Source organism: Guillardia theta (genome assembly GCF_000315625.1).
Source record: "Guillardia theta CCMP2712 unplaced genomic scaffold GUITHscaffold_54, whole genome shotgun sequence".
NCBI classification, from domain to species: domain Eukaryota; class Cryptophyceae; order Pyrenomonadales; family Geminigeraceae; genus Guillardia; species Guillardia theta.
This window is the reverse complement of record NW_005434620.1, coordinates 200,088-222,791: the sequence shown is the minus strand read 5'-3', so window position 1 is coordinate 222,791 and position 22,704 is coordinate 200,088. Positions and strand designations below refer to the sequence as shown.

The window sequence follows — 22,704 nt, the reverse complement described above, 5'->3', positions numbered from 1 at the left end:
CCTCCTCCTCCTCCTCCTCCTCCTCCTCCTCCTCCTCCTCCTCCTCCTCCTCCTCCTCCTCCTCCTCCTCCTGTTTCTGCTCCTCCTCCTCCCGCTCCTCGTGTTTCTGCTTGCGCCCCTCCTCCTCCTTCTGTTTCTGCTTGTGCCCCTCCTGCTCTTCCTGCAGCTGTCAGAATCTCAACCGTCTCATGCTCCATTGCGGCAGGCAAGAGACATGGGCAGAGCTCCTCCAGCTCTTCGGGACTTGGGTCCCTCACCGATGCACTCTTTGGCGGACGAGGAGGACGATACTGACAGTCAGGTCCTGCCGTTGCCTCCTCGAGTTAGCAGCCCTGACGGCCCATGGCAGTTCGAGACTCCAGTGCAGTTCATGGACCTTCCTGGGCACATGGATGCGGACTCGAGCAGGGAAGACTCGCTGGACATGTCGTCCGCGCAGCAGCATGTGCGTGCGGGGAAGGGAGGGGAGGGAGGCTGCCGCTGATGTCGGTCACAGTTGAACCCGTTGGACGCGCTCGTCGCTCGGATGGCGCTGCCGTCGTCGAGCAGGCGGCAGGAGGAAGGGGCTGACCTGCCCCTGACCGTGAGCGGGGGAGAGTTTGGAAGAGAAACGTCAGATCCAGGAGAAGACTGGGGGGAACAAGAATCAGACGTGAGGGCCCTGTTGCTTCACGTGCCGAACTGACTTGACCTCCTCAGTCAACTCCTCTGCTCCCTCCAGCAGCCCCCCAGGCTGCTGCTACGATTGTCTACGACCAGCACACGTCCGTCTCCTCTAGCGCTGGAAGGGATGAAGGTTCGCCGGCCTCCTCGAGCTCTTGGCTCCCCTTACGTTCCCTTTGTCTGTGCAGGCGCGAGCGAAGAAATTCTTCCCATGCCCGCTGCTGCAAACCCGCGGGAGCAGGCGAAGCTGGAGGAGAGTGAGAGTTCTCCTCGCCTCTACTCTCGTCCTCCTGCCCTCCCCGACAGCATCAGGCTGCCTGCGGAGGCGACGGACGGGGCAAGATCCGAGATGATTCCACCGTCCTCGCCAGAATCGGCTCCGCCCTTGCAGGACGACAACTTTGACATTCCCCTCCTGCACTCCAAGTCCTCGTCCAGGAACACGATCGAAGTTGGAAATCAAGTCATCGTCTCCAACCTCCCTCCCAACTTCTCCAGGCACGTGCGAGGGCCCTGGGGTCTTGTCGTGAGTCTGTTGGGTGCAGGTACGAGGGCAAAACTGGGGAGGTGCAGGCGATCGAGAAGAGCGACGACGGGCTGGTAAGAGTGACTGCTCGTTCGAAGTCTTGCCGTCTCCTCCTGACAGTCCTCCAGGTCACTAAGTACTGGATTAAACTCCCCGACGAGATCCGAGAGCTGCCGATCCGAGTCTCGCTGGAGAGTCTGACCAAGAAGCATGCTTTCATGGAGAGGCAGCTTTCTACCGGTGGCAGCAGCAGGTCGAGCACTTCCTCTCCTCCTGCTCCTGCTCGTCCTCCTCCCCTTCTCTTGCTGCTGTCTGATTCCTTACTCCTGCAGCGTCTCTCCTCGGCGCAGCACCAGCGCGCTCATGAGCGGAGTAGCGACGAAGCAGATCGTGAGCGACGGAGAGAACTTGCCGTCGGCGTCAGCAGGGAAGAAGACCTTCGAGGAGCTGATGCAGGACTTCAACCCCCACCTGCTCGACCCTATCGAGGAGGTCGACGAGGAAGAGTACCAGGAGAAGAAGGAGGTGGACGACGATAGCGACCTGGTCGAGTGGGACCCGAAGAACCGCAAGCTGTGGGAGCGGAAGATCAACAAGCGGCAGGCGGACATGGCGAAGATCTCCAACCTTGTGCGCTCCATGGGGCGATCGGACCTGCAGGTGCTGCAGGTGACGACGGAGAAGAAGATGACGGCGCAAGAGAGGCTCGAGGCCGAGAAGCTGCGCATGGCGGAGGAGAAGCGGATCGCCAAAGAGGAGGCGCGGGCGAGGAGGCGGGAGGGCCCTCAGTCGCTGATCCCTGGTGTGGTTGAGAATCCCGAGGAAAGTGCCTTCACTATGCTCATGATCGTCGTGACTGTCTTTTCCTTGTGGGGTACCGACATCTACGCCATGGCGGATGTGTCTAAGGAGAGTGACCCTTCGTTCTACACCATCGTCCTGCTCTGCTTCTGCCTCTTCAGCTTGGAGTTCATCTTCTACACGCTCTTCAAGCCGGGCTACTGCTTCTCCTTCTTCTTCTACCTTGACTTCATCTCCACCATCTCCCTCGCCCCTGACTTCCTTCTCCTCTGGGACATCAGCCTCTTTGGAGGAGGCCAGGGGGGGAGCGCGACCGTTGCTCGAGCCGGGCGAGCGGCGCGAGCAGGGACGAGAGCAGCGCGTATCGTCCGAATCTTCAAGGCCCTGACGCTCATCAAGAAGAAATCAAGGACACAGCAAGAGGGGTCGAAAGTCGGCCAGCTGATCAACGACGGGATCCAACGGAAGATCATCGTCATCATCGCCACCATGCTCATCGTTGGGGAGCTACTCCTCCTCATCCAGACTGCGTCTGAGTTCCAGTCCTCCGAGTGCACATTCCAAGACGAGCTCTCTCGCCTCGACTACCTCCTCACCGTCGCAGACAACAATGTCAGCGCAGAGCCGTTCGCTACCGCCTCCCTCCGCTTCCTCCAGAAGTACAACTGCCTTGACCAGCCCGAGGTCAACTCCACCTGCCTCCCCGGCTGCCCGCCCATTGACCGGACGACGCTGGGAACCCGGCAAGAAACCATCGGCTGCACCTTCCGGTATCTGCGAGTGAATGGCATTGACGTGTGGGGCTACGGCCCTTCCCAGAGGACTTGGATGTACGACCTACGAGGGTACCCGGCCGAGCAGCTCATCGAGATCTTCAACGGCAGTCAAACTTGTCAAGGTACCTACCCCTGGGGCACTGAGTTCAACCAGAGCGTCCGGCTTGACCCCAACTCGACCTTCTCCCGCTGGTTTCCCGACATCGCAGCATGGCGGCTCGGGTTCGGGACCCTCTACGGGGGCGCGTGCGACAGCTACCCCTGCTCCTCCCTGGCGGACGCGGACCCCTGTACCATGCTCGTTCTAAAGACCACCAAGGACTCCAAGAGCCAAGCGATGCAGAGCTGCTCGACGGTGATCTTCGTGACCTTTTTGCTGGGCTTCGCCACCTTCAACTTCGGGCAGCTGACCAACAAGCTGGTGATCGTGCCGCTGGAGACCATGACGGCGATGGTGCGAGGGCTTATGGCAGACCCGATGGCGAGGATGAACGCAGAGACGGAGATCATAGACGGGGACGCAGAGACGAAGTCGATCGCAGCAGCTCTGATCAAGTTGTCCACGATGCTTCAGATTGCCTTTGGAGAGGCTGGCTCCACCATCATCACCGAGAATCTCAACAGCGGCAAGGACGTGAACGCTCTGATCCCAGGCAAGCGCATCCAGGGCGTCTGGGGCTTCTGCGACATCCGATCCTTCACTGACTGCACGGAGTGTCTGCAAGAGGACGTGATGATCTTCGTCAATCGCGTCGCTGACTTTGTGCATCGCTCGGTCTCCGAGAACGAGGGCGCTCCCAACAAAACGTCGGCGACGCCTTCCAGCTCGCGTGGCGCCTGCCGGAGCGCCGGACGGTCGGCCAGGTCGTCTCGACCGCTGACGCGGCTCTGCGGACTGTGCTGAGAATCGTCTTCGAGACCTCGACCTGCCCAGCTCTCCTTCGCCTGACCTCCAACGAGAAGCTTCAGGCAAGGATCCCCAACTACACCATCACCTTCGGCTTCGGGCTGCATGCTGGCTGGGCCATCGAGGGAGCCATCGGCTCAGCTCTCAAGATCGACCCGACTTACCTCTCCCCCAACGTCAAGTGGTCGGAGAGGCTCGAGGCTGCAACGAAGATCTACGGCGTTCTCGTGCTCATGACCGACGCGTTCTGGGACCTCCTCTCCCCTCCTGTCCAGAAGCTCTGCCGCAAGGTCTCGGGCACCCTCTTCCTCCTCCTGCCTCCTTTCTCGTCCTCAATCCTTCCTGCTGTCTCCTTCCTCTTCTTACCCTCCTTGTCTCCCACTTGTTCATCTCTCCTCCTCCTCCTCCTCTCTCTCTCTCTCTCTTCCTCTCTTCTCTGTCTTCTCTCTCCTCTCTCTCTCTCTCCTCGCCTCCTCTCTCTCTCTCTCTGACTCAGCAGCAGGTCGACAAGATCAAAGTTCCTGACAGTAAAACCCCCATCGACCTCTTCACCTACGACACCAGAGCCTTCAGCCTCGACGACTACGACATGAATTTCCTCGGTAGCTTCTCCTCTCCTCTTGCTCCCTCCCTCCCTCCCTCCCCGACTCTCCGCGTCTTCCGTCCCCTGTGTGCCTTGAGCGCCTCTTCCTTGTGCCCTCCTTGGACTGCTTCCGCCTCCTTCCTCCTGATCCGCCCAGCCTCTCCATCCTCCTCCCTCCTCCCCAGCTGACTCCTCCTTCAGAATCCTCTGGCAACGACTTCTGGGAGACTTTCCCTCCCATCACCTCCGCCGACTGGCGCCGGCAGTTCGAGAAGGCCCTCGTCCCCTACTTCAAGGGGCAGTGGGACGTGGCAAAGGAGCTCATGGAAGAATGCATGGAAGTCTATCCCAACGACAAGCCAGGTTGACCACCTTCCCTCCACTCCTTCATGCCTTCCTCCCTCCCTCCAACTCTTCTTGTAGAGCTCCTTCCTCCCTCCCGCCAACTCTTCTTGTAGAGCTCCCTCCCTCCCTCCCTCCATCTCTTCCCTGCTCCCCAAGTTCATTTTTCTCTCCCTCTCCCCCGCCTCCTCTTCTCGTCTGCTCTCGTTCCTTCTCTCTCTTCCCTTCCTCGTGTCTTGGAGTTGGCTGACGGAGCAGCAGGCAAGCTCGTCCTGCAGACCATGGCAGAGCACAACTTCGTGTCTCCCGCATCTTGGAAGGGCTACAGGGAGACTTCCGACATCTGATCTAGCGATGTTTCTAAAGTGATGTTAGTGAAAACATGTGAATGTTCAACAGACTCATTCTCCCTCAAGCAAGCCACTGTCGCAGCCTGACAAGGAGTGCAAGCAGAATTCATCTTTCTTTCTTTCTTTCCTTAAATTCCAATCTTTTCCTGCTGCTTCGTTGTCCGGTGTGCATACTCGTACTCAAGAAGTCAACTCCTACCTCTCCTTACGATCTGTCACCTTAACCATGTGCCATTCATCTACCACGGGGTGCTTGTGCCCCTGCCATTCGTGTGCAGTTTCACATGTCTCCATCATCAAAGTCAGACGCTGCGGCCCGTCCTTGGTCTCTAGGAGCATCCTGCAGGAAGGGTAAGACAACGTCGATCATCATCAGGAGCTGGACCTGTTCCCCCGGGTTGTTGGACGAGAAGCGTTCCTCGCGCTGCCTCCTCCTCGACTGCTCATTCGGCGGCAGGCCTCGGTCGTCATCGTTGGGGCCGTTCCCGTAGGAAGAGAACTTATCCATGGGGGCATCCCTGCCGTAGCCTCTCATGTCTCCTCCTCCAGGCTGTTGATCGTATCGCTGCGGAAAGTTCTCCGGCTCAGGACGCCCTCCTCGACCTGGTTGATCGTAGTTCCCTCCATCAGGCCTGTCCATGCCGTACCGAGCATTTGGGTCCACTGGTCTATCATATGCGTTGTCTCGAGCTCCCCTCATGTCATACTGCCCGTAGTCATCCCTCCTGACGGAAGTGTTTTCCATCGGCTCTCTGCTCCTGCTCCGCCCTCCAGCCGGTGGCCTAGCCGGGGAGGGGGGGCGTCGCGGGTTCCCTCGGAATTGATCGTTCCGAGGAGCAGCTCTTGGATCGTATCCTCCTGGGCCGTTGGGGCCTCCATTGGGTCGATCCTCCCGGCGAGGCTGCATTCTGTCGTATCGATCGTCTCTGGGATAAGGTTGCCTTCGATCGTAACGGTCATCACGGCCAGCATTGTATGGTTCCCTTGGAGCTTGACGGTCATATCCTCTATCCGGCATTCCCCTTCCATGCTGTTGATACCTTCCATCAGGCCTGCAAACACCAATGAGCTTCAATACCAAAGCAAGCGGCGAGCACAAGTCGATATGCATACATTGGCTGACGACCGTAATCGCGGTCGGAACCTCTCATATCGCCCGGATGACGCATCGTCGGGTCACGGGGCATGTCTCGGTTGTATCCGTGATCCCCTCCATTGCGATACTGGCCATGATGCTCGTGGCGACGATCCATGTACCTGTCGTTGTAGGCACTTGGAGGAGGGCCGGGGGAGCGAGATCGGCTTCGGAGCGGGCGATTGTAATCGTTCCGAGGGTCGAAACGCCCAGACCTGGACCTGGACCTTGGCCTATCCATCCACTCACGTTCTGGTGGGAAATCCTCATAATGTCGGGGGCGGTCTTGAGGATATCCCTCCGGCATTCTCGGACGTTCCAACGGCGGAGGGGTAGGACGTCGGATGAAATTTCCCCGTCCTCCCGGGGAGCGAGAACGCCTTTCAAACCTCCGAGTGTCCGCGCGGCGCTCGCGTCTCGGCTCAGCATATTGAACCTGCACACAAGCATCTTCACACCCTGTCGTTCCCAACTCACCCCCTCCTACCTTCATCGGGCCCGACGAGTCCTCATCGAAGGGTTTCTGATGCATTGTCTCGATTGCTCGCTGACAACTCTCATGGTCCTTGTAGTCGATGAACACGAAATCCTTCATGCCTGTTCGACAGTGTCACAAGGCAACACGACAGAACTAAAAGTCAGAAACCTGTCTTGATGGTGACGATTTCTCCGAACTTGCCAAAAACTGTTCGAATCATCTCCTCGTTCACAGGTTTCTGAGGATCTCGACCGTGGGCCATACCTTCGCACATTCGTCAGCGTAAATTTCTTTCATGCTACAAGATTCAACCTCCCACGAAGATACGTGGAATCTGTTTGTTTGGGTCTTCGTCAGGCATCGTTCTTTTTCTGCCTTCACCAAAGAGTCAAATTCTTGTTCCGATTTCACGAGATACGAAATAGGTGGCAAGACTTTATCATCTGTGCTCATTCAATAATTCCCCTGAAATGAAACTAAAGACCATGTAAATTGTGTGTCTTCAATTTCCCTTTTCTGCACATTCCACTAAACATGAAAACTTTCAGTTTGCGCAAAACTGGACAATCATTGTTGCGCTCTTATCGTATCTTATCATTTTTTTCCAAAACTACTTCAATGTCTCATCAAAATGTTTTTCCTGCAAATTCAGAAAATGAAGCCTTGCAAAATTCCCATCCTTTCCAATCGTGCGGGCATGCATACAACAGCATTTCTCCTCAGCTGTGAATTAGGTATGTTCTTCTCTGTCTCTTCAATACAGTCTTGCAGAGTCTTCTTCCTCCACCATCTTCGTTCCATTCCTCCGCCTTCGCTTCCTGCATTCCTCGCACTTTCCCTACCCCCCACCTCCCCCGCCTCCTCCTCGCTCCTCTGCATGAGCCCTGCAAGAGGAAGACAGCTGGTACAATACAAATTGGGGGGTGGGGGTATCTCCAGAAGGGGTGAGGGTGAATATATAAGGGGTACCACTAGAGCAAATATAATAGGAATATTGGGTGAAGGTACTTTTTGGTGGGTGGGGGTACATAATCTCAGGTGGCATTGGGTATGGTAGGGGTTTACTGAACTGACGTAGGATGTATTGATTATGACACAGGTAGGGGTACTAACCTATGAAGTTGTCAGCTATTGAAGGGGGTAGGGTACCAGAAGTCAAGGGGTAGGGGGTAGGAGAGTCACGCGATGAATGTAACTGAAGCCTCATCCCCATCTTGACCCAGGGCGCCGCCGCCCTGGCCGGCGGCCCCGGCCCCGGCGGCCGGGCCGCCGCGCGCACGCCGGCGTTGATGGAACGTATGCCAGCCGTGCCAGTCAGATAGCGCCGAGTTAACAAAAACTCTCCTGTAAACCAAGACGACTGACGTGTCAAGGCGGCCAATGTAGCGTGTGGGACGAAGAGGGGGCTTTCCTAGCCGTCTTGCACATGTCTGGATGCTTGGGTTTCACTGGCATCCTAGCATACAGTCTATCTCTCATGTGCTCCTCAATTCTGGATTTGTGTGCATTAAACTCGGTCTTGAGCAAAAACTGTCTTGTTACAACTAACACTACCGGCCGAGTTGGAAATACAATGGAGGCGCGGCACCTTGAACTTCCGGGGTGCGATCCGATTGGACTCTCAGTGACTCGACAGTGTTTCCGTACGGTCTTTGACGGAATACAAGTTTGTTAGACTTGTACTATGCCAAAAGTAACGCAGATATCACATCAACCTTATTGAAACAAGCCTGGCAGTTTTTGCTCAAGACCGAGTTTAATGCACACAAAACCAGAATTGAGGAGCACATGAGAGATAGACTGTATACTAGGATGTGAAACCCAAGCATCCAGACATGAGAGGACCTTAGCAAGACGGCTAGGAAAGCCCCCTCTTCGTCCACACGCTACATGCCGCCTTGAAACACGTAAGTCGTCTTGGTTTACAGGAGAGTTTTTGTTAACTCGGCGCTATCTGATGGCACGGCTGACATACGTTCCATCAGTCTTGTCTCTTCGAATCTTGGTGCAGTACGGTCCAGCATTTTATTTGACTCGCCGGGGGGTTGACTTAACTTTGAGCCGCGATTTTCACATCGTGCCGCGCCGGGCCGCCCGCCGCAAGTAGGCCGCAAAGGCTTCAAGGCTTCGTCGCGCCGACGGTCGGACCCGTGACCGTCGGACCCCCGCGGGGCCGCGGCCGCGCAGCGGCGGCCTCCGAATGTCCAGCAGTGCTGAGTACCGGGTCTCTGGACATGTTGACTCTGGCCTTGGCAGGGGTAGGGTGGAGGGTGGCTTCTTGACTAGACCTCTGGCGTCCTCTGTCCCAGCCTCCTCTCCTCGAGGACCTCGCTTGTTCCAGCACAGTTGTAGTCTGAATTGTTTGAGGCAAAGACGTTGAGATGTTGTTCATACATTCCAAGCTGTGCAGCACTTGTATTCTCTCCTTTCTCATCACAAGCTCAGTGCAAGGTGATCGCATTTGTGGTAAGGACAAGATTCTCAACCAATCGATGTGTACCAGCTGTTGCGACATGGAAAATCGCCCCTGCTCGACAGACAAGGGGTACTCGACTTGTTGCATTGGCTCAAACTGTACGGCGACGTCCCGCAGCGGAGCCAATTGTACAACAAGCTCATGCAAGATTGCGATGCTCGACTACTGCTGCACACCATGCCCCCCGGGGAATTTTCAACCAACACCTCTCATCGATCAGTTTGCTTCCCTTGCTTGCAAGATCAGATGGTCAACGATACCGGTTGCATTCAACGCAATAACTCGGATAGCCAAGATCCGAGGCCTGAAAATCATGACCAGAAGTCCTGGTTCATGCAGAACGGTCTATCCTCTACCATTTTCAAATTCGCTTTTACGTTCCATTTCTTCATACTCTTCATCACCATCGTCTTGCAGAACTGTACGGTCGATCAAGGAGATATCCGTTTCATCGGCAAGTGCTTGCTCCCGATGCTCTGGATCGTTTATAATATGGCGTTCATGAGCGCAAGGTTCAACTGGTTCCTGACATCGTCGGAGGCTAGGGTGATGAAGGCATACTATGTCAGTGACAACCCTGACCGTCTCGTATGGCTGTTGTCAAAAGATGACTATCAATATAATCGAACTTGTGCCCCACATAGCTCGCTCAGCTACATCGGGCAGGAGGCATTGTGCAAGTTTGGCATTTATGAATTCACGACCAGTATTCTTGGAGATGAGAGCTCATACGAGAACATCTCGTCCAAGTTGAGCGTTGGCCTGGGATTGATCATTTGGGCCTGCATTTCCTTTTACATGATGATGAAGGATGCGAATCTTGAAAGTGAGTTAAAAGGAGAAGAGCATATCACTTCAAGAATTTTGCCGGATACCATCAGGAGTGAACCTGTCGTTGAAAACAACACCTCTCCTGTTGAAGGTGGCGAGGAGGAGGAGGAGGGAGAGGAGGAGGGAGAGGAGGAGGGAGAGGAGGAGGGAGAGGAGGGAGAGAAGGAGGAGGAGGAGGGAGAGAAGGAGGAGGAGGAGGAGGAGGAGGAGGAGCAACAGTCTTACAGCGCTGGTGGTGTTATTCCTGGTGTCAGAGCTATGGTGCAGCCAAGACAAGAGACCGCGATTGCAGTCAGCAGCCCCGAACCGTCGATACTAAACAGAAAGGATGCTTCGAGACGAAATGGACATGGCTGAAGCGCAAAATTTCCTTCCTTGTCATCTCAACAGCTCTTTCGAGTCAGCAGTCGCTTGTCCTGCTTCCTCTGACCTCGATGGAGATCACACCGCACTGCTACGAGCTGCAGAGCGATCTCCCGGTCACCTCACGGTTGGCCGCGTGCTGGCACAAGTGGTCTATCGCAGGGATACCATACGGAGTTCCTTCTATGGCTGGTGGCCTCTTTTCGTCATGATGTGCAGCCGGAACTCGGACAAGGAGGAGAAAGAGGAGGAAAGAGGGTTGCACAGGCTGCATCGCGGTGCTCCTGTACGTTACCGGAGTTTCTCTCTTCTTCATAGGAGTCGGGCTGGTCGTGTTTTGGCTCTTTGGTGGCATCATCATCGGCACTTGGTTTACCTACTCCTCAACAAAGATTCTGGTTGACCTTGCCCTCACAAAGACCTTTGCCCCCGTCTTCATTGTTGTTTCTTGTGACTTCATCTTGCCATACGCCATCTTTACGACTCGCTGCGCCCGGTTTCGCGTTCCTCGGGGGATCGGCAGGATGAAGATGAAACTTTTCCATGTTAAAGCTCGAGTAGACGGCTGGGTTTCTTCCTCCTTTCGAGAGCTGGCAAAGAAGTACCTTCCCTGCGGCTCGAGTGGCTTTCAACCGCAAGAGAATCGCTCTTCCGAGTTCTCTAGTCAGCAGCAGGAGCAGGCGATCAGGTGTGGCGTTGAAGCCAGTCAGGAGCTCCCTGACTTGATGAGAATTCCCTGGAGAACTGACGGAAAGAAAGGAAGGGAGAAGTCACAACTTTGGGCATCGAAAAGGGAGAACAACTGACGTGAATTGATTTCCATCAGTGGCTTGCAGCTGGGGCGGCAAAGCAAGTAAGGGTTCATCTAATTTAGTAATAAACTTTTGCAAACTAATGGCAGGATTCTCGAACCCAGTAAAAACATGGACAATGCCAGGGCACTTTCTTGACAGTGATGGCTCTCTCAGTCTTTCAAGTTACTCAGAAGCTTGGTTAGTCGAATCAGAAGCTTGGTTAGTCGAATCAGAAGCTTGGTTAGTCGAATCAGAAGCTTGCTTAGCCGAATCCGACTTCAGGGTGATGCACCGCGTCACTGACGTTCAACGGCCGGGCCACAGTTCAGTTGTTGAGGCGGTAACAGTAGTGTGAACACTTGCAGAGACAGACCCTGCTGTCATGCCATGATAGTTGCTTTCACTCTGCGGGAAGGCTGCCGGGTTCAAACAGTTTACTCTACAGTACTCCCACACTTTCACCGCCCAATGCCAGGCCCTGGCTGCAGCAGCGAGCCCATGGGTTGCCCTCCCGGCATCCCTGAGACAATGGTAGTGTACGCAGGAGCAGGAGCAGGAAACTTCACGCTGACAGGCCCACCAAAAATGACAAAGTCGTTGCGGCTGTACGTTCGAAGCGTCAGAAACTTGAGAGGCAAGACAGGGCCGGAGCTCACCTATTCTTGCCATTAGCCTTGATCTCCGTGCCCACAGTCTTGGTTGTGCTTCCTCCTCCTCCTCCTCCTGCCAATCCTCCAGGGTACGCTCCATTCGCGAGCCCTTGAGCGTAGTAGTAGGGCTGATACGCACGATAGGAGTTGCCGTACATTTCTTGCTCCCAGTCTCCCTGCAGCTTGTTGGGCAGAGGGTCAGGCATGCACCTCCCATCGTTGAGAACAGCGTGAATGCTGCACCCATGCTCGGTGACGAGACGATACTGCAAGTAGTCGACAAGTGATTTTATCCGCTGCGCAAGCTCCAGCCTTCGTTTCCTGCTGTCATACGGGATCTTGGTATACCCCGCAGACTCAGGGTTGAGAAGGAGGAAGTCGATATCCTCCTTGAGAAACTTGATTTGAGATTCGATGTCTTTCGTGCCCATGGGCTCTCCATTCACCAGTTGTGCGCGAACCATCTGCAGAGAGCAGGCGAGTGAGTTCAGGAGACCATAGCACTTGCCTTCACCTTCATGTGCTTGATCAGATCCCTTTCCATCATCAAGTCGCCTTTCACAGCTCTTGCTTCATGCGTTGCGACGGTCTTGGCGCTGTTATCTTCTTCTGTTGGGCGTGCCATGATTTTGTCCACGGCCGTCTTCATATCCTCGTCTATACCGTTCTCAAGGAAGACGGGATCCCTGCCCCCGAGCGTGACCAGTACGAGAGCGGCTGCCATACATGAGAACAAGACCGCAATCCTTACAGCCCGAAGGTTGCTGCTGCTGTCCCCGAGAAACATGAAGGTTCCTGCGGGGGCCCGTCAGCCTTGATGATGGAGGCTGCCACACAAAACGTCTACCTCGGTTAGCAACCATGGTCTGAGGCCTGAGCGACCGATGCAGGGCTGATCTAGCTGGATGAATCATTATCAGTGCTTTTGTGTTGAAAAAATCGCTCTTGCACTCCACGTGCGGCATCGCTTCGTATAAGTCTACTCGTCACACTTGCGGTATGACGTCACAAGAAGCTCTCATACAGCAGCTCCTCCCCTCATGTACCAGCTATTTCTCATACATCAGCTATTATAGCACATCCATGCCATGAACCTTTCCCCAGTTCTCTATCTTGCTACCAGGTGCTCCTTCTCTCCCTGATAATCGGTCTCTTCCACGCAATATCTCTCTCTCTGGCATTGTTCATATCTTCTCCGAAATAGCATTATCCTACATACCATTACTCCTCGCAACCACGAAGCCCCGCCAGCTAATTTTCATCCGCTTTTCATCGTGTACCTTTCTCTGATCCTCCACTCTTCCCTCATCTCGTCCTTGTGATTCTCATTTTCTCTCCTTTACCTTTCCTTATTTCACCTTTCAATCGTTTATACCTTCGCCCCTCCATGTTGATTCCTGGGCTTCTCTTTTCTTTATCTCTCCCTCCATGCCCTCGGAGCCCTCCTTCACCATTCTCTTTCCACCCATATATCGTGCATCTTTCTTCTCTACAACTTGATCTTCATCCTCCTCTCCTCGCCCTCCCTCGCGTTCTCTCCTCTGTCCGTTTCTTTCTCCCTCCAGCCCCAGAGCATGTCGTTGTCTCTTCGTCGTGATTCTTTACTCAACTTCAAATATTTAACTCAAAATATTACCGGCCCGCCTCAATGACGAGGTTAGCCTTTGCCCCGGGCTGGGCCGGCTCCGGCCATCCCGTGGGTTGCCATTCACTCAAATCAGGGAGGACAATTTTTTAAGTTAACTGCGGCCGTGATCGGAACCGTGCGTCAACCGAGCTTGAAGCCTGCAGATCAGTCAACTAGCGGTCAAAACCTGTCAAATCTCCAGGTGTACCAAGATTGCTGGTCAGCTGGGAGGTCAAAAATTTGGTCAAAATGTGGTCAAACTGGAGCCGAAGTAAAGCAATGACTTGGGACTCTGTAACTCAACGGTTGGAGTCTTGATGACACGCCGGAAGTAAGCCGATACGTGGGAGGATGGAAGGCTCTAATCTTGTAGCCTTTGATCAAAGGACTCGATTCTCAAGAGCTACGAGTTTTCAGCTTTTGAAACCTTGGAGTGTTGACCCACTCTACCTGCTAAATATTTGCGATATTTTCGGTAGAATTCAAAATTTATCTGTATATTTGGAAAGTGACGACAAAGGTTCACTCCTGTCCCGTCAATTCTATGTTGGGCCATGGTGACCACCCCACCCGGACCGATTATAAGCAGAAATTTGGACTTTGTACCGGTAGTGTGGCCTATATCAATCCTCCATCCGCATTTAGAGATGCACGTCTCCAGCAATCTGTACCACGGCTGTACCACTCGCTTTCACTCGTAGAAAAAATATTTTTATAATTTATAAAGTGATTCAATATAGTAAAGTTTGTACCAAAAATCACTTTTTAATAATTAGATATTTGAGACATTTTGTAACGAAATCTACGAAAAATATTGTGTGTTCATATACACTTTGGATAATCATAATTGATTTGTATTGATCCTCTACTATCCTCGTACCGTTATTATATAGCAATATTTAAATGTATTTTCCCTTGATTCCCCATCCTTCCCAAGGCTCTGGGGGACTTCAAGGGGCAAGGGGGTGGGGTACCCATTTCGTACCTTTGCCTTGATGGGGCGGTCTAGCTCAAAGGCATCCATGGGGGTAGGGGTTGTTGCCTGTTAGAACCTTTACGTACCATTGGGCAGAAGGTGTGTATTTAATCGAATGAACCCTTAATTGTATCATGGTCTCGTATCAGGGGGCGGTACGTTGGATGTGGGGACCACAATACGGGGTAGTGGGAGGTGCATAGGGGGGTGGGGAAAATCCTGGGGTGATTTGAGGGTGGGTCAACTGTTGACCTGTGCATGCTGGTGTTCGAGGAAAAAAAGAGATAGGGGCTATCAACGTTGGCGTAATTTTGAAGATTCATACTGGTTCTTTACATGCCAACTTCAAGTTGTCGTGTAAGAATCATTGAACAGTACTGCAGGAGACGACAAAAGGGGATGGAATTAGATTTGTTTTCACAGTTGGCGTGAAAACTCTATTGTACATTGAAATTATCCCGCCAACTGGAGAAAGAGTGCGAGGTTATTTCAAGAAAGGTCGTCCCCTGTCGATCCGCAAGTTCCACCACATCAAGATAACAATCTGAGGAGCGCGCCGTCAACAAGACGAAACAAGAGGAGAGATAGAGAGCAAGAGAGGGAAAACAGACAGACAAGCAAGACAAGTTATCTACTCAGTGACATCTACATCAACAGAAAAAAGGCATCGAGATGATTTGCAATGGTGGTCTGGTAGCTAACGCCATGAATGCGTTCAACCTAGTGTTTGTGTACGGGACCTTGAAGCGAGGCCTTTACAACTCTAAAGTGATCCGTGGTGCAAACTACATCGGTGCAGCAAAGACGAAACCATGCCTACCCCTCATCACCGATGAGTACTACGTGCCCTTCCTCCTTCAGGCACCTGGCATGGGATCCCAGGTCTCGGGTGAGCTGTACGCAGTGGACAACGAGATGCTGGCGAAGCTCGACGAGCTGGAGGGTGTTCCTAAGTACTACACAAGAGAACAGGTTGAAATCGAAGATCTTACACTCTGCCCTCATCAGAGGGATACTGGTCTCATCCACACAGCTATGACAATGAAGCCTTGGGTTTACATGATGCCAAATCACAGGATTACTGAGGACTTGCTTGGGAAACCCCATCTGGATGTTTACAGTGCGGAGAATCATTTCAAGCACTACATCCCGAGGTACATGAGGGACAAGAGCCACGTCTCGCTCAACCTACAGGGGTCAACGGCTCCTAAGATGCCGTCGAGCATGCCTGCAAAGATGGGAGGGATCCCCCACATTCCCCATGTGTCGTCAACCATGGCTCAGGCTCAGCAGATCTGAGCATGACATATTTGTGTAAATACCTTGAATCAATTGTAAATAAAGCTTTATTCGTTTGATTATCTTTGAACGTGAGCGCGGTAAGATTATTAAGTGCTTGCAGAACTCGATGCAAGTGGATCACTTCCAGACTTTTAAGGTGATTTGAACAGGTATGCAATGTTAGCAATGACTAGGAAGGCAACGATGCCGGCAAACAGGATGGGAGGTGTTGAGAGGACCTTAGGGAAAACAGACAGTCAGGGAGGAATCTTTGATACAAATAGATGCTCACCCTCATCGCGTACTGGTAAGGAGTCTTGGGATTGATCAAACTTAGCAGCATTGTTAGCATGAGAACCCTTCAATTCGCAAACTAGCCCTACCCCTTCTCGTAGTCAGATACGAAACGATAGAAGAGTTCTTCGTCCTGTACAAAAGTGAATCAAATGCTTCGGAGCGTACGTGTTCAACCCACCTTGAAGTCATGCCCTCTGGTGCAGTGAACGATCTCAGCCAGACGGATCAGCTGTCTTCCATACGCCACCTTTCCGTATCTGTGAGTTGAGAAGGACCAGGGATTTGTGCAGAAGTCTCATGATGTTCTATTACCGCTACCCTCCTGTCCTTGGCGATTCTTTGTTTGACCATCCAGTCGACAACCTTAATTTCCATGTCAGATCGTGGCTTTCGAGAGCTCCTGGTTCTGGATACCTCCGTTCCGACGACACTGTTACGAAACTTGATCCTTCCGCTTTCCAAGTCTCGAACCAATGGGGAACTCTTCAGTCTAGGCAAGGAGATTAATGAGCTTCAACATTTCTATTGATGTGCGTTCCCTCTCACCTCTGAGCAACGTCTCTCAAGAATTCCTCGCTTGTTCCAGGAGGTAGCTCCTCTACCTTTCTATGTTCTCAGCGAGCATGCGATAGAAGTATACAGCCATGCGAGACAGCAGCACCTCTGGCTTCAGATCTTCTGCATAGTTCGTGGTATAGCGACTATCTCCGATGTTGTTTCCTGCCCATAATCAGCATCCGACCACGTTTCACGAAGGAAAGAAAACCCCGAGAGTCCTTCATGGGTACGTTTTGAGGGGTCTTCATCAACATGAGGGGAGAGCTGTGCTGTCTCCTGGTGACTCCGATGACTTGTCTGCCATTGAAGAGGGCTGGAATGCGGAAGGAGCTGCAGGGGGAGCAGAACAAGAGGAGCAGCGCTCCTAGCGCCCCAGCATGTCTCGGCGCCATCCTTTCCTTTAAGAGAGGGGGTATCATGGGGATGAGGGTACAGACAGTGCCTGAGGCGAGCTCTGAACTCGACTAGTCACGACCGGTCGCATTATTGTTATTTATGCACATGGTGAGGCCGGCGGTGGGGTCGCTCATGGCGCTGGGCATGGCGCTGTTGTGCGTAACTCCATCCTCATCCTCTCATGCACACACACACACTCTTCCTCTCCCATGCTTCCTCTCCCCTCTGCCATGCTTTCCACCGCCACCACTCCTGCCTCCCCGTTCCTGCTCACACCCGCTTTCATCTGGCGCGCTCTTGGTTCGACCTCCTCACCAGTCTCCTCCCGTGACCCGCGAGGTGTCTGTCGGCAGGAGAAGCTTCCACGTGCTCCATGCAGGAGCAGGGAAAGAGGATTGGTGGGAAGCCAGAGGGCAGGTTCCCTTCGCCTGCACAGGGTGCGGCAAGTGCTGTCAGGTGTACGGGGACGTATGGTGTGCTCCTGGGGAGGTCGCAGGCTTGATGGAGTTCTTCGCCATGACGAGGGAGGAAGTAGTGGCAAGCTTTGGGAAGATGGAGGTGGACGGCTGGCTCCTCCTCAAGGACAGGAGCCTGCCCGGGGGCTCCCAGGGATGCGTGTTCCTCTCGGAGGACAAGAAGACCTGCAGTGTTTACGAGCACAGGCCCGCGCAGTGTCGAGTCTACCCCTTCTTTCCTAGGATCATGAAGACACCGGAGGTGGCGAACTCACGAATGCCGTCCTCCTCTTCGTCTGATCCTTGTGCTCCCAGTCGTGGAACGCGGAGGTTGTGCGTCCGGGTGACCCTCCGGCCTCGGGAGACGGGGGAGAAGGGAAGACGGAGAGGTTTTGGACCGCCGACACAGGAGGATGCGAGGGGATGCAGGTAGAGAGAGAGACCGAGAGCAACAGAGCAAGGAAGTCATGGGAGAGGGGAGGATGAACGATATTTCTTTAGGTTTTGACAGTTTGCAGGACGTGAAGGACGTGAGGTGGAACCAGAAGAAGAAGGTCTGGAAAACTTCACCTCCCATGGTATGAAAATTCATTATGTTACGCGCACGGGTGCTAACATCTGTTGAGGACGAGGAGGGGGTTCCCGCGGAGGAGGTGAGGAGAAGTGAATCATCAAGAATCCGGTGACCTCCCCTGCTGCTCTCCGCAGGTTCGCCGACAACTGGCAGCCTACGAAGAGCTTTACATCAACTTCCCTCACGAGAAGCTTCTTGCTCAGACGTCTGCTGATGTGCTTCTGTTGATCTTCACAATGAGTCGTCCATGACCGCAATGGTCTCAGGAGTTTGAGCTCAAGGCGTCATCGGATGCGATATCGTCATCCATGGCGAACAAGAGATCAGTTGCAAGTGAGATGGAGTCTATTTCTTCTTTCTTGATACCATTGGGGTGAACTTCCATTCCCAGAGTCAGCATCGTCGGAGGGGCAGGAGAAGACGACGAAAGCTCCCGCTCCGATTCCTTACGATCAAATCTTTGCGATATCCAACCTAGTTAACCGGTTTGTTTGGGCTCTGCCTTGGCAATCCTGTCACTGACCCGTTTACAAGCGAACTCCAAAATTCTAAAGAAAGCAAGGAAGCCAAGAAAGAAGGCGAGGAAGTGCAAGAAAATCGTGAACAAATGATCGCGGATAGCGATGAGAATGTTCGATTCATCCGTGAATGGGCTATTCAACATGTGGTAAGCAGAGAACTTAACAGGCTATGTCCGTCCTAAGCTCCTCGTGACGACAAACGTGCCTCCTCTTTGCCCATCAGGTGCGTCTAGGCCTCTGTCCCTGGGCGAGCGGAGTCATCGACAGGATCAGGTCCTCTGCTCGTTCGAGGCGGGCTCGAGTAATCCTGACGCGAGCTTGAAGGATCATCGTGAGGGAGGACATCACCGATGAGGAGGACGCCAAAGATCTCTTCATCGAAGAAGGTTCTGCCTGCCAGCTACTGCGTACGGGTTAACACCAAGAGCAGCAAAGATGCTGATCGACACGCCAGAGGATGTATCGCCCTCCTCCCATCCCCTCCCCCTCTCTCTCTTGCCTTCTCCTCCTCTACCTTCTTCTCCTCCCCCTCTTCCTCATCATCCCCATAGCCTCCTCCATCTCCAACAACACCAACACTGTCGTCGTGGCGCCCTGACCTGCCTCCAGGAATTACCCACCACCATCCTCGCGTTTCCCAACCTCTACCCTGACTTTCTTGACTGGAACGACTTCAGCGAGGTGCTTGCACCGCAATCTTGGCGCTCGATGACCATCCATGTCAGGTCATGGAGGACGAACTTGAGAACGGAGAACTTTACGAGATTGGCGAGCACGTCTTGATAGCTGCGTTCCACCCTCAGTTCGAGTTTGGGGGTGCGCCATGCCCTACTGCCTGCTTGGAGTGCTCACTCCGTGCAGGACTGGAGCCGGAGGAAGCATACTTGAACTACGAGAAGAGAGCTCCTTTCCCGGTTGCTCCTTCGTGGGATGTTTCATATCTTTGACAGCAGTTGACGTTCAGATGATCAATCTCCTGAGAACGGAGGCGATAGACAGGTTCCCGCACACTCTTGTTCAGTCTCATCCTGACGCTGTCTCATATCCCAGGGGAGTCAAGATCGGATACACAGCAGGCAGACGATCCCGCACACTCGTCAAACACCCTGACGTGAACATGCGCAGAGCGGATCCGGGCACACAACGAGGAGGCCTTGCGGGAGGAGGGAGTGGACTCGCTCGAGGTACGTGGGGAGGGAGGGTGGGAGGAGAGGAGGAGGAGGAGGAGACGGCGGTAACGGGAGCATGTTCCTGTAGAGCTACTTCCGCCATTTCTGCCGGCGCGGTGACAAGGATTGACAACACATGGGAAGACTGGTCAAGTTTTGAGTAGCCCGAAAATGATTTCAAACCCCGAGGCTAGATTTCAAGTTTTCACGGGAGGGTACAGGTTTTGTTGACCCATGTAGTTTACTCAAGTTTCCTTACGTACCGAGGAATTTTGAAAAACATTTTTATGGATGAAAACTGGTACAGATTCCTGTTTAGCTTTTTGTACTGCGATTGATTGAGAATGGTACAAAAATGAAAAGCATTTTTTGTTTTATTATTGAAATACAAGTGTTGTGCGACTCACTTCTATCCCCCCGGAACATCCGATTATACCTACCCCTACCTACTAAATGCCTGTGTTCTCTGGTAAAATAACCCCTACCATGAGAACCCTACCCCCGACCATGTTTCAGATCTTGTCAATCCGCTCCAGAAATGGGAGAGCTGTGTCGGTAGGGCATGACGCATGTGCTGCATGCGTTGACGGAGAGGAGGAGGAGAGACGATGAGCGAGGACAAGCGAAGGCTCTCGCGTCTCCTCATGCCTCCTCCTCCCCTGGCTCTCCCCTTCCTCTCTCAGCTTCCCCCTCCTTCACAAGAGATCGTGGTTGGCTCACCAGCAGGAGGGATCGCGACGGGGCGCAGACTGCGCGAGGAGAGGGACGCAGGATGGAGGCAGATATGGAAAGAAGCCTTCCTGCTCGACAAGCTGAGAGCGAGGGGCGAGAGCTGTCCTCCAACACAACAAAGGAGGCGAGCAGCACACCTCGACGGGACGATTCCATCCTCTCCATGTTGAACCTTTCCTCAAGCATCTGGCCAGTGAGCATCTCATGACCTCGCAATCTCTCTATTCCACTCTAACATCACATCTAAGTGGGCAGAGGACGACCCAGCGCCCGTCCGGGCTGTCGAGCATAGCGGCCCCTCCCCGGTGTTGGCCAGTAAGATCAAAGGTGGTATGCCGGACAGTCTGCAGTCAGATCTCCAGCAGAAGCTTGAAGGAGAGAGAAGATACAGGAGGAAAGCGCTCTCCTCCTCCATTGCCGCGTGCTCGCTGAAAGTCTCGCTGCAGGCAGGAGGAGGCGAAATGGAAGGAGAAAGCGGAAGCCGCCAGTCAAACCATCCTCAAGGTGCGAAGTGAGCAGCGGAGAGATGGCAGAGGATGAGACCCTTGCTTCCTCGCAGCTGCAGGAAGAGAACTCCATGCTCAGACAGACAGTGCAGGAGGCACATTCGTTGCAGGTCGAGAAGATCGCTGCAGTACAGGTGTCAACAATCGGCTCACTTTCATCCTGCTGCTGCTCCTCCTCCTCCTCCTCCTCTTCCTCTTTCTCCTCCTCTTCCTCCTGTTCCTGCCTTGCTCTTCTTGTCCTCAGACTTTTATACAGGTAGAATGCAACAACAAGCTCCGCGAGGTCAAACAGAATTCCCGGAAGCTTGAGAAGGAATGGGAAGCAATGCTGGCGACGAAAGGTACAAGATTTCTATTGGAAGTTCAACCGCCGTTTACAAACTTCATCAGAAAAAGAGCTCGAAGAAACTAAGATTGAGATGGCGAGCTTGCTGCGTAAGCGAGACGAGGACAAGGTTTATTTCGCTTGCTCTCTGCTCCCCCCCCCTCCTCACGAGCTCCTCAGATTGAAATCGACGAACTTTCAGCTCGGGTCCGATCCCTTGATTCTCAGCTCCTGGTCAACCAAAACTCCTGTGAGAGCCGAAAGGTTCCGTGAGCTCTTGTGGCAGGAGAAGAGGAGGGCTGAGAGTTCTCGAGATTCGACGCTCGCAGCACAGGCGGTACGATGATGGTCCTCGCAAGTGTCCTGCTGGTGACGTGGGAAGGGCAGCGGAGGGTGGAGGAGGTGCTGGAGGAGAAGGAGAAGGAGCTGGTAGCCAGGATTGCAAGCTCTGCAAGAGAGGTGTGTGAGGGGGAGCTCCCGGTTGACTGCTGTTGCTGAGTTGTGCTTGCAACAGATTGAGAGCTTCCAGCACCAGCTCCTGGCCCAGCAGAGGCGCATCGAGGACCTCGAGCTGGAGGTCGAGCAGCAGCAGCAGCAGAGGTCTGACCTGTCCGACGCGATGCAAGCGGTCAAGGAGAGGAGCGTGTCCCTTCAGTCCGAGGTGGCCGCCAGCGTTACTTGACGTCTTTCTTTCTCACCACTCTCACCTTAGCTGGAGGTCTGGCGGCGTCGGACGAGCCTGGCGAGGACGGGGTTGAAGGATGCGATGGAGAGGATGAAGATTGTGGAGAGCGTCGTGCAGTTGCTGGAAGAGGAGGAGCAGGCGAGGAGGAGCAGGAGGGGCGAGGAGGAGCAGGAGGAGGGCGTGAAGGAGCTCTGGAGTTGCCTCGCAGAAGTGAAGCAAGGGCTGGAGTTCCACTGGATGAGCTTGAACGACCCGTCGTTCACGGAGGTGACAAGAGGAGGAGATGGGAAGGGGTGGGGGGAGGAAAGTAGATTAGGGGAGTAGAGAGTAGAGAAGAGTGGAGAGGAGGGAAAAGGAAGGGAAGGGGAGGGGATGAATGAGATGTGAAGTGATGTGATTGTTCTGTTTTTGCTCTTCTTCTGTTTTTTGAGTTGAGCTGTCAGCTTGGGGAACATCGCGAAGTTTGTCATCTTTCAGCCATGGTATTATTTCTTGATGGATGATAACGAAGATGATGATCATGACGATCATGATGGTGATGGTGGTGGTAATGACGATGACGATGACTATGATTATTGATATTGACAATGATGACCGTAATGATGATTACGATGCAGGAGGAAGATACACATGAAATTCGAGATGTTCATCCTATGAAAACCTTGAAGAGCGTTCCGGGCAACAACGAGGGAGTTCAAGGTGACGTCCCTTGCTCAGATCCGTCAGTAGAGGAGCTTCTTTCCTCGAGGATTCTGACTTCTCTGCCATCTACGGTGAGAGCAACCTTTCCTGTGAAAGTTTCTGACCTGCCCTCTCTCTCCCTCCTCTCCCTCTGCCGCCCTTCGCTCCTCTCCCTCCTCTCCTTTATCCCCTTCTCACTTTCCTTCTCTCCCTTGTCTCTGTCCTATCCCTACTCCTCCTCCTCCT

General features: G+C 53.6%; 7 protein-coding genes across 7 annotated transcripts; 4 read left to right on the top strand and 3 right to left on the bottom strand.

The window, feature by feature from the left end:
- Positions 1–259: 259 nt before the first annotated feature.
- On the top strand, positions 260–4,945 carry GUITHDRAFT_111754 (hypothetical protein; the record flags this gene model as incomplete). The annotated part of the gene is made up of 11 exons (XM_005829111.1): positions 260–445; positions 497–652; positions 700–796; positions 852–1,189; positions 1,237–1,263; positions 1,318–1,442; positions 1,522–3,630; positions 3,672–3,963; positions 4,176–4,275; positions 4,458–4,619; positions 4,860–4,945. The coding sequence occupies 11 exons, from the start codon at positions 260–262 to the stop codon at positions 4,943–4,945; spliced, it is 3,678 nt and encodes a 1,225-aa protein (XP_005829168.1).
- A 283-nt stretch (positions 4,946–5,228) lies between these two features.
- On the bottom strand, positions 5,229–6,922 carry GUITHDRAFT_111753 (hypothetical protein; the record flags this gene model as incomplete). Its single annotated transcript, XM_005829110.1, has 6 exons — positions 5,229–6,000; positions 6,062–6,298; positions 6,473–6,519; positions 6,571–6,680; positions 6,730–6,825; positions 6,874–6,922. The coding sequence occupies 6 exons, from the start codon at positions 6,920–6,922 to the stop codon at positions 5,229–5,231; spliced, it is 1,311 nt and encodes a 436-aa protein (XP_005829167.1).
- A 2,292-nt stretch (positions 6,923–9,214) lies between these two features.
- Positions 9,215–11,037, top strand: GUITHDRAFT_141389 (hypothetical protein; the record flags this gene model as incomplete). Its single annotated transcript, XM_005829109.1, has 3 exons — positions 9,215–9,863; positions 10,136–10,423; positions 10,451–11,037. 3 exons carry the CDS (start codon positions 9,215–9,217, stop codon positions 11,035–11,037), a joined length of 1,524 nt encoding a protein of 507 aa, XP_005829166.1.
- A 446-nt stretch (positions 11,038–11,483) lies between these two features.
- Positions 11,484–12,538, bottom strand: GUITHDRAFT_111751 (hypothetical protein; the record flags this gene model as incomplete). Its single annotated transcript, XM_005829108.1, has 4 exons — positions 11,484–11,628; positions 11,682–12,139; positions 12,190–12,470; positions 12,523–12,538. The coding sequence occupies 4 exons, from the start codon at positions 12,536–12,538 to the stop codon at positions 11,484–11,486; spliced, it is 900 nt and encodes a 299-aa protein (XP_005829165.1).
- A 2,258-nt stretch (positions 12,539–14,796) lies between these two features.
- On the top strand, positions 14,797–15,635 carry GUITHDRAFT_153619 (hypothetical protein). Its single transcript, XM_005829107.1, has one exon. It carries the CDS (start codon positions 14,984–14,986, stop codon positions 15,575–15,577), a length of 594 nt encoding a protein of 197 aa, XP_005829164.1. The 5' UTR covers positions 14,797–14,983; the 3' UTR covers positions 15,578–15,635.
- A 76-nt stretch (positions 15,636–15,711) lies between these two features.
- Positions 15,712–16,638, bottom strand: GUITHDRAFT_111749 (hypothetical protein; the record flags this gene model as incomplete). The annotated part of the gene is made up of 9 exons (XM_005829106.1): positions 15,712–15,798; positions 15,852–15,891; positions 15,943–15,986; positions 16,035–16,103; positions 16,169–16,219; positions 16,271–16,346; positions 16,403–16,458; positions 16,518–16,576; positions 16,623–16,638. 9 exons carry the CDS (start codon positions 16,636–16,638, stop codon positions 15,712–15,714), a joined length of 498 nt encoding a protein of 165 aa, XP_005829163.1.
- A 277-nt stretch (positions 16,639–16,915) lies between these two features.
- GUITHDRAFT_111748 (hypothetical protein) lies at positions 16,916–21,774 on the top strand (the record flags this gene model as incomplete). Its single annotated transcript, XM_005829105.1, has 27 exons — positions 16,916–16,969; positions 17,190–17,247; positions 17,307–17,527; positions 17,581–17,608; positions 17,767–17,819; positions 17,974–18,054; positions 18,106–18,172; positions 18,231–18,324; positions 18,374–18,506; positions 18,584–18,633; positions 18,685–18,746; positions 18,791–18,819; positions 18,970–19,041; positions 19,086–19,176; positions 19,222–19,274; positions 19,325–19,359; positions 19,411–19,471; positions 20,278–20,454; positions 20,517–20,566; positions 20,708–20,765; positions 20,821–20,901; positions 21,024–21,108; positions 21,158–21,222; positions 21,273–21,326; positions 21,379–21,429; positions 21,480–21,551; positions 21,607–21,774. 27 exons carry the CDS (start codon positions 16,916–16,918, stop codon positions 21,772–21,774), a joined length of 2,103 nt encoding a protein of 700 aa, XP_005829162.1.
- Positions 21,775–22,704: the final 930 nt, after the last annotated feature.

Excerpts from the sequence above, each read along its gene's own strand:
- GUITHDRAFT_153619 (XM_005829107.1), top strand. The coding sequence starts at position 14,984 with ATGAATGCGTTCAACCTAGTGTTTGTGTACGGGACCTTGAAGCGAGGC.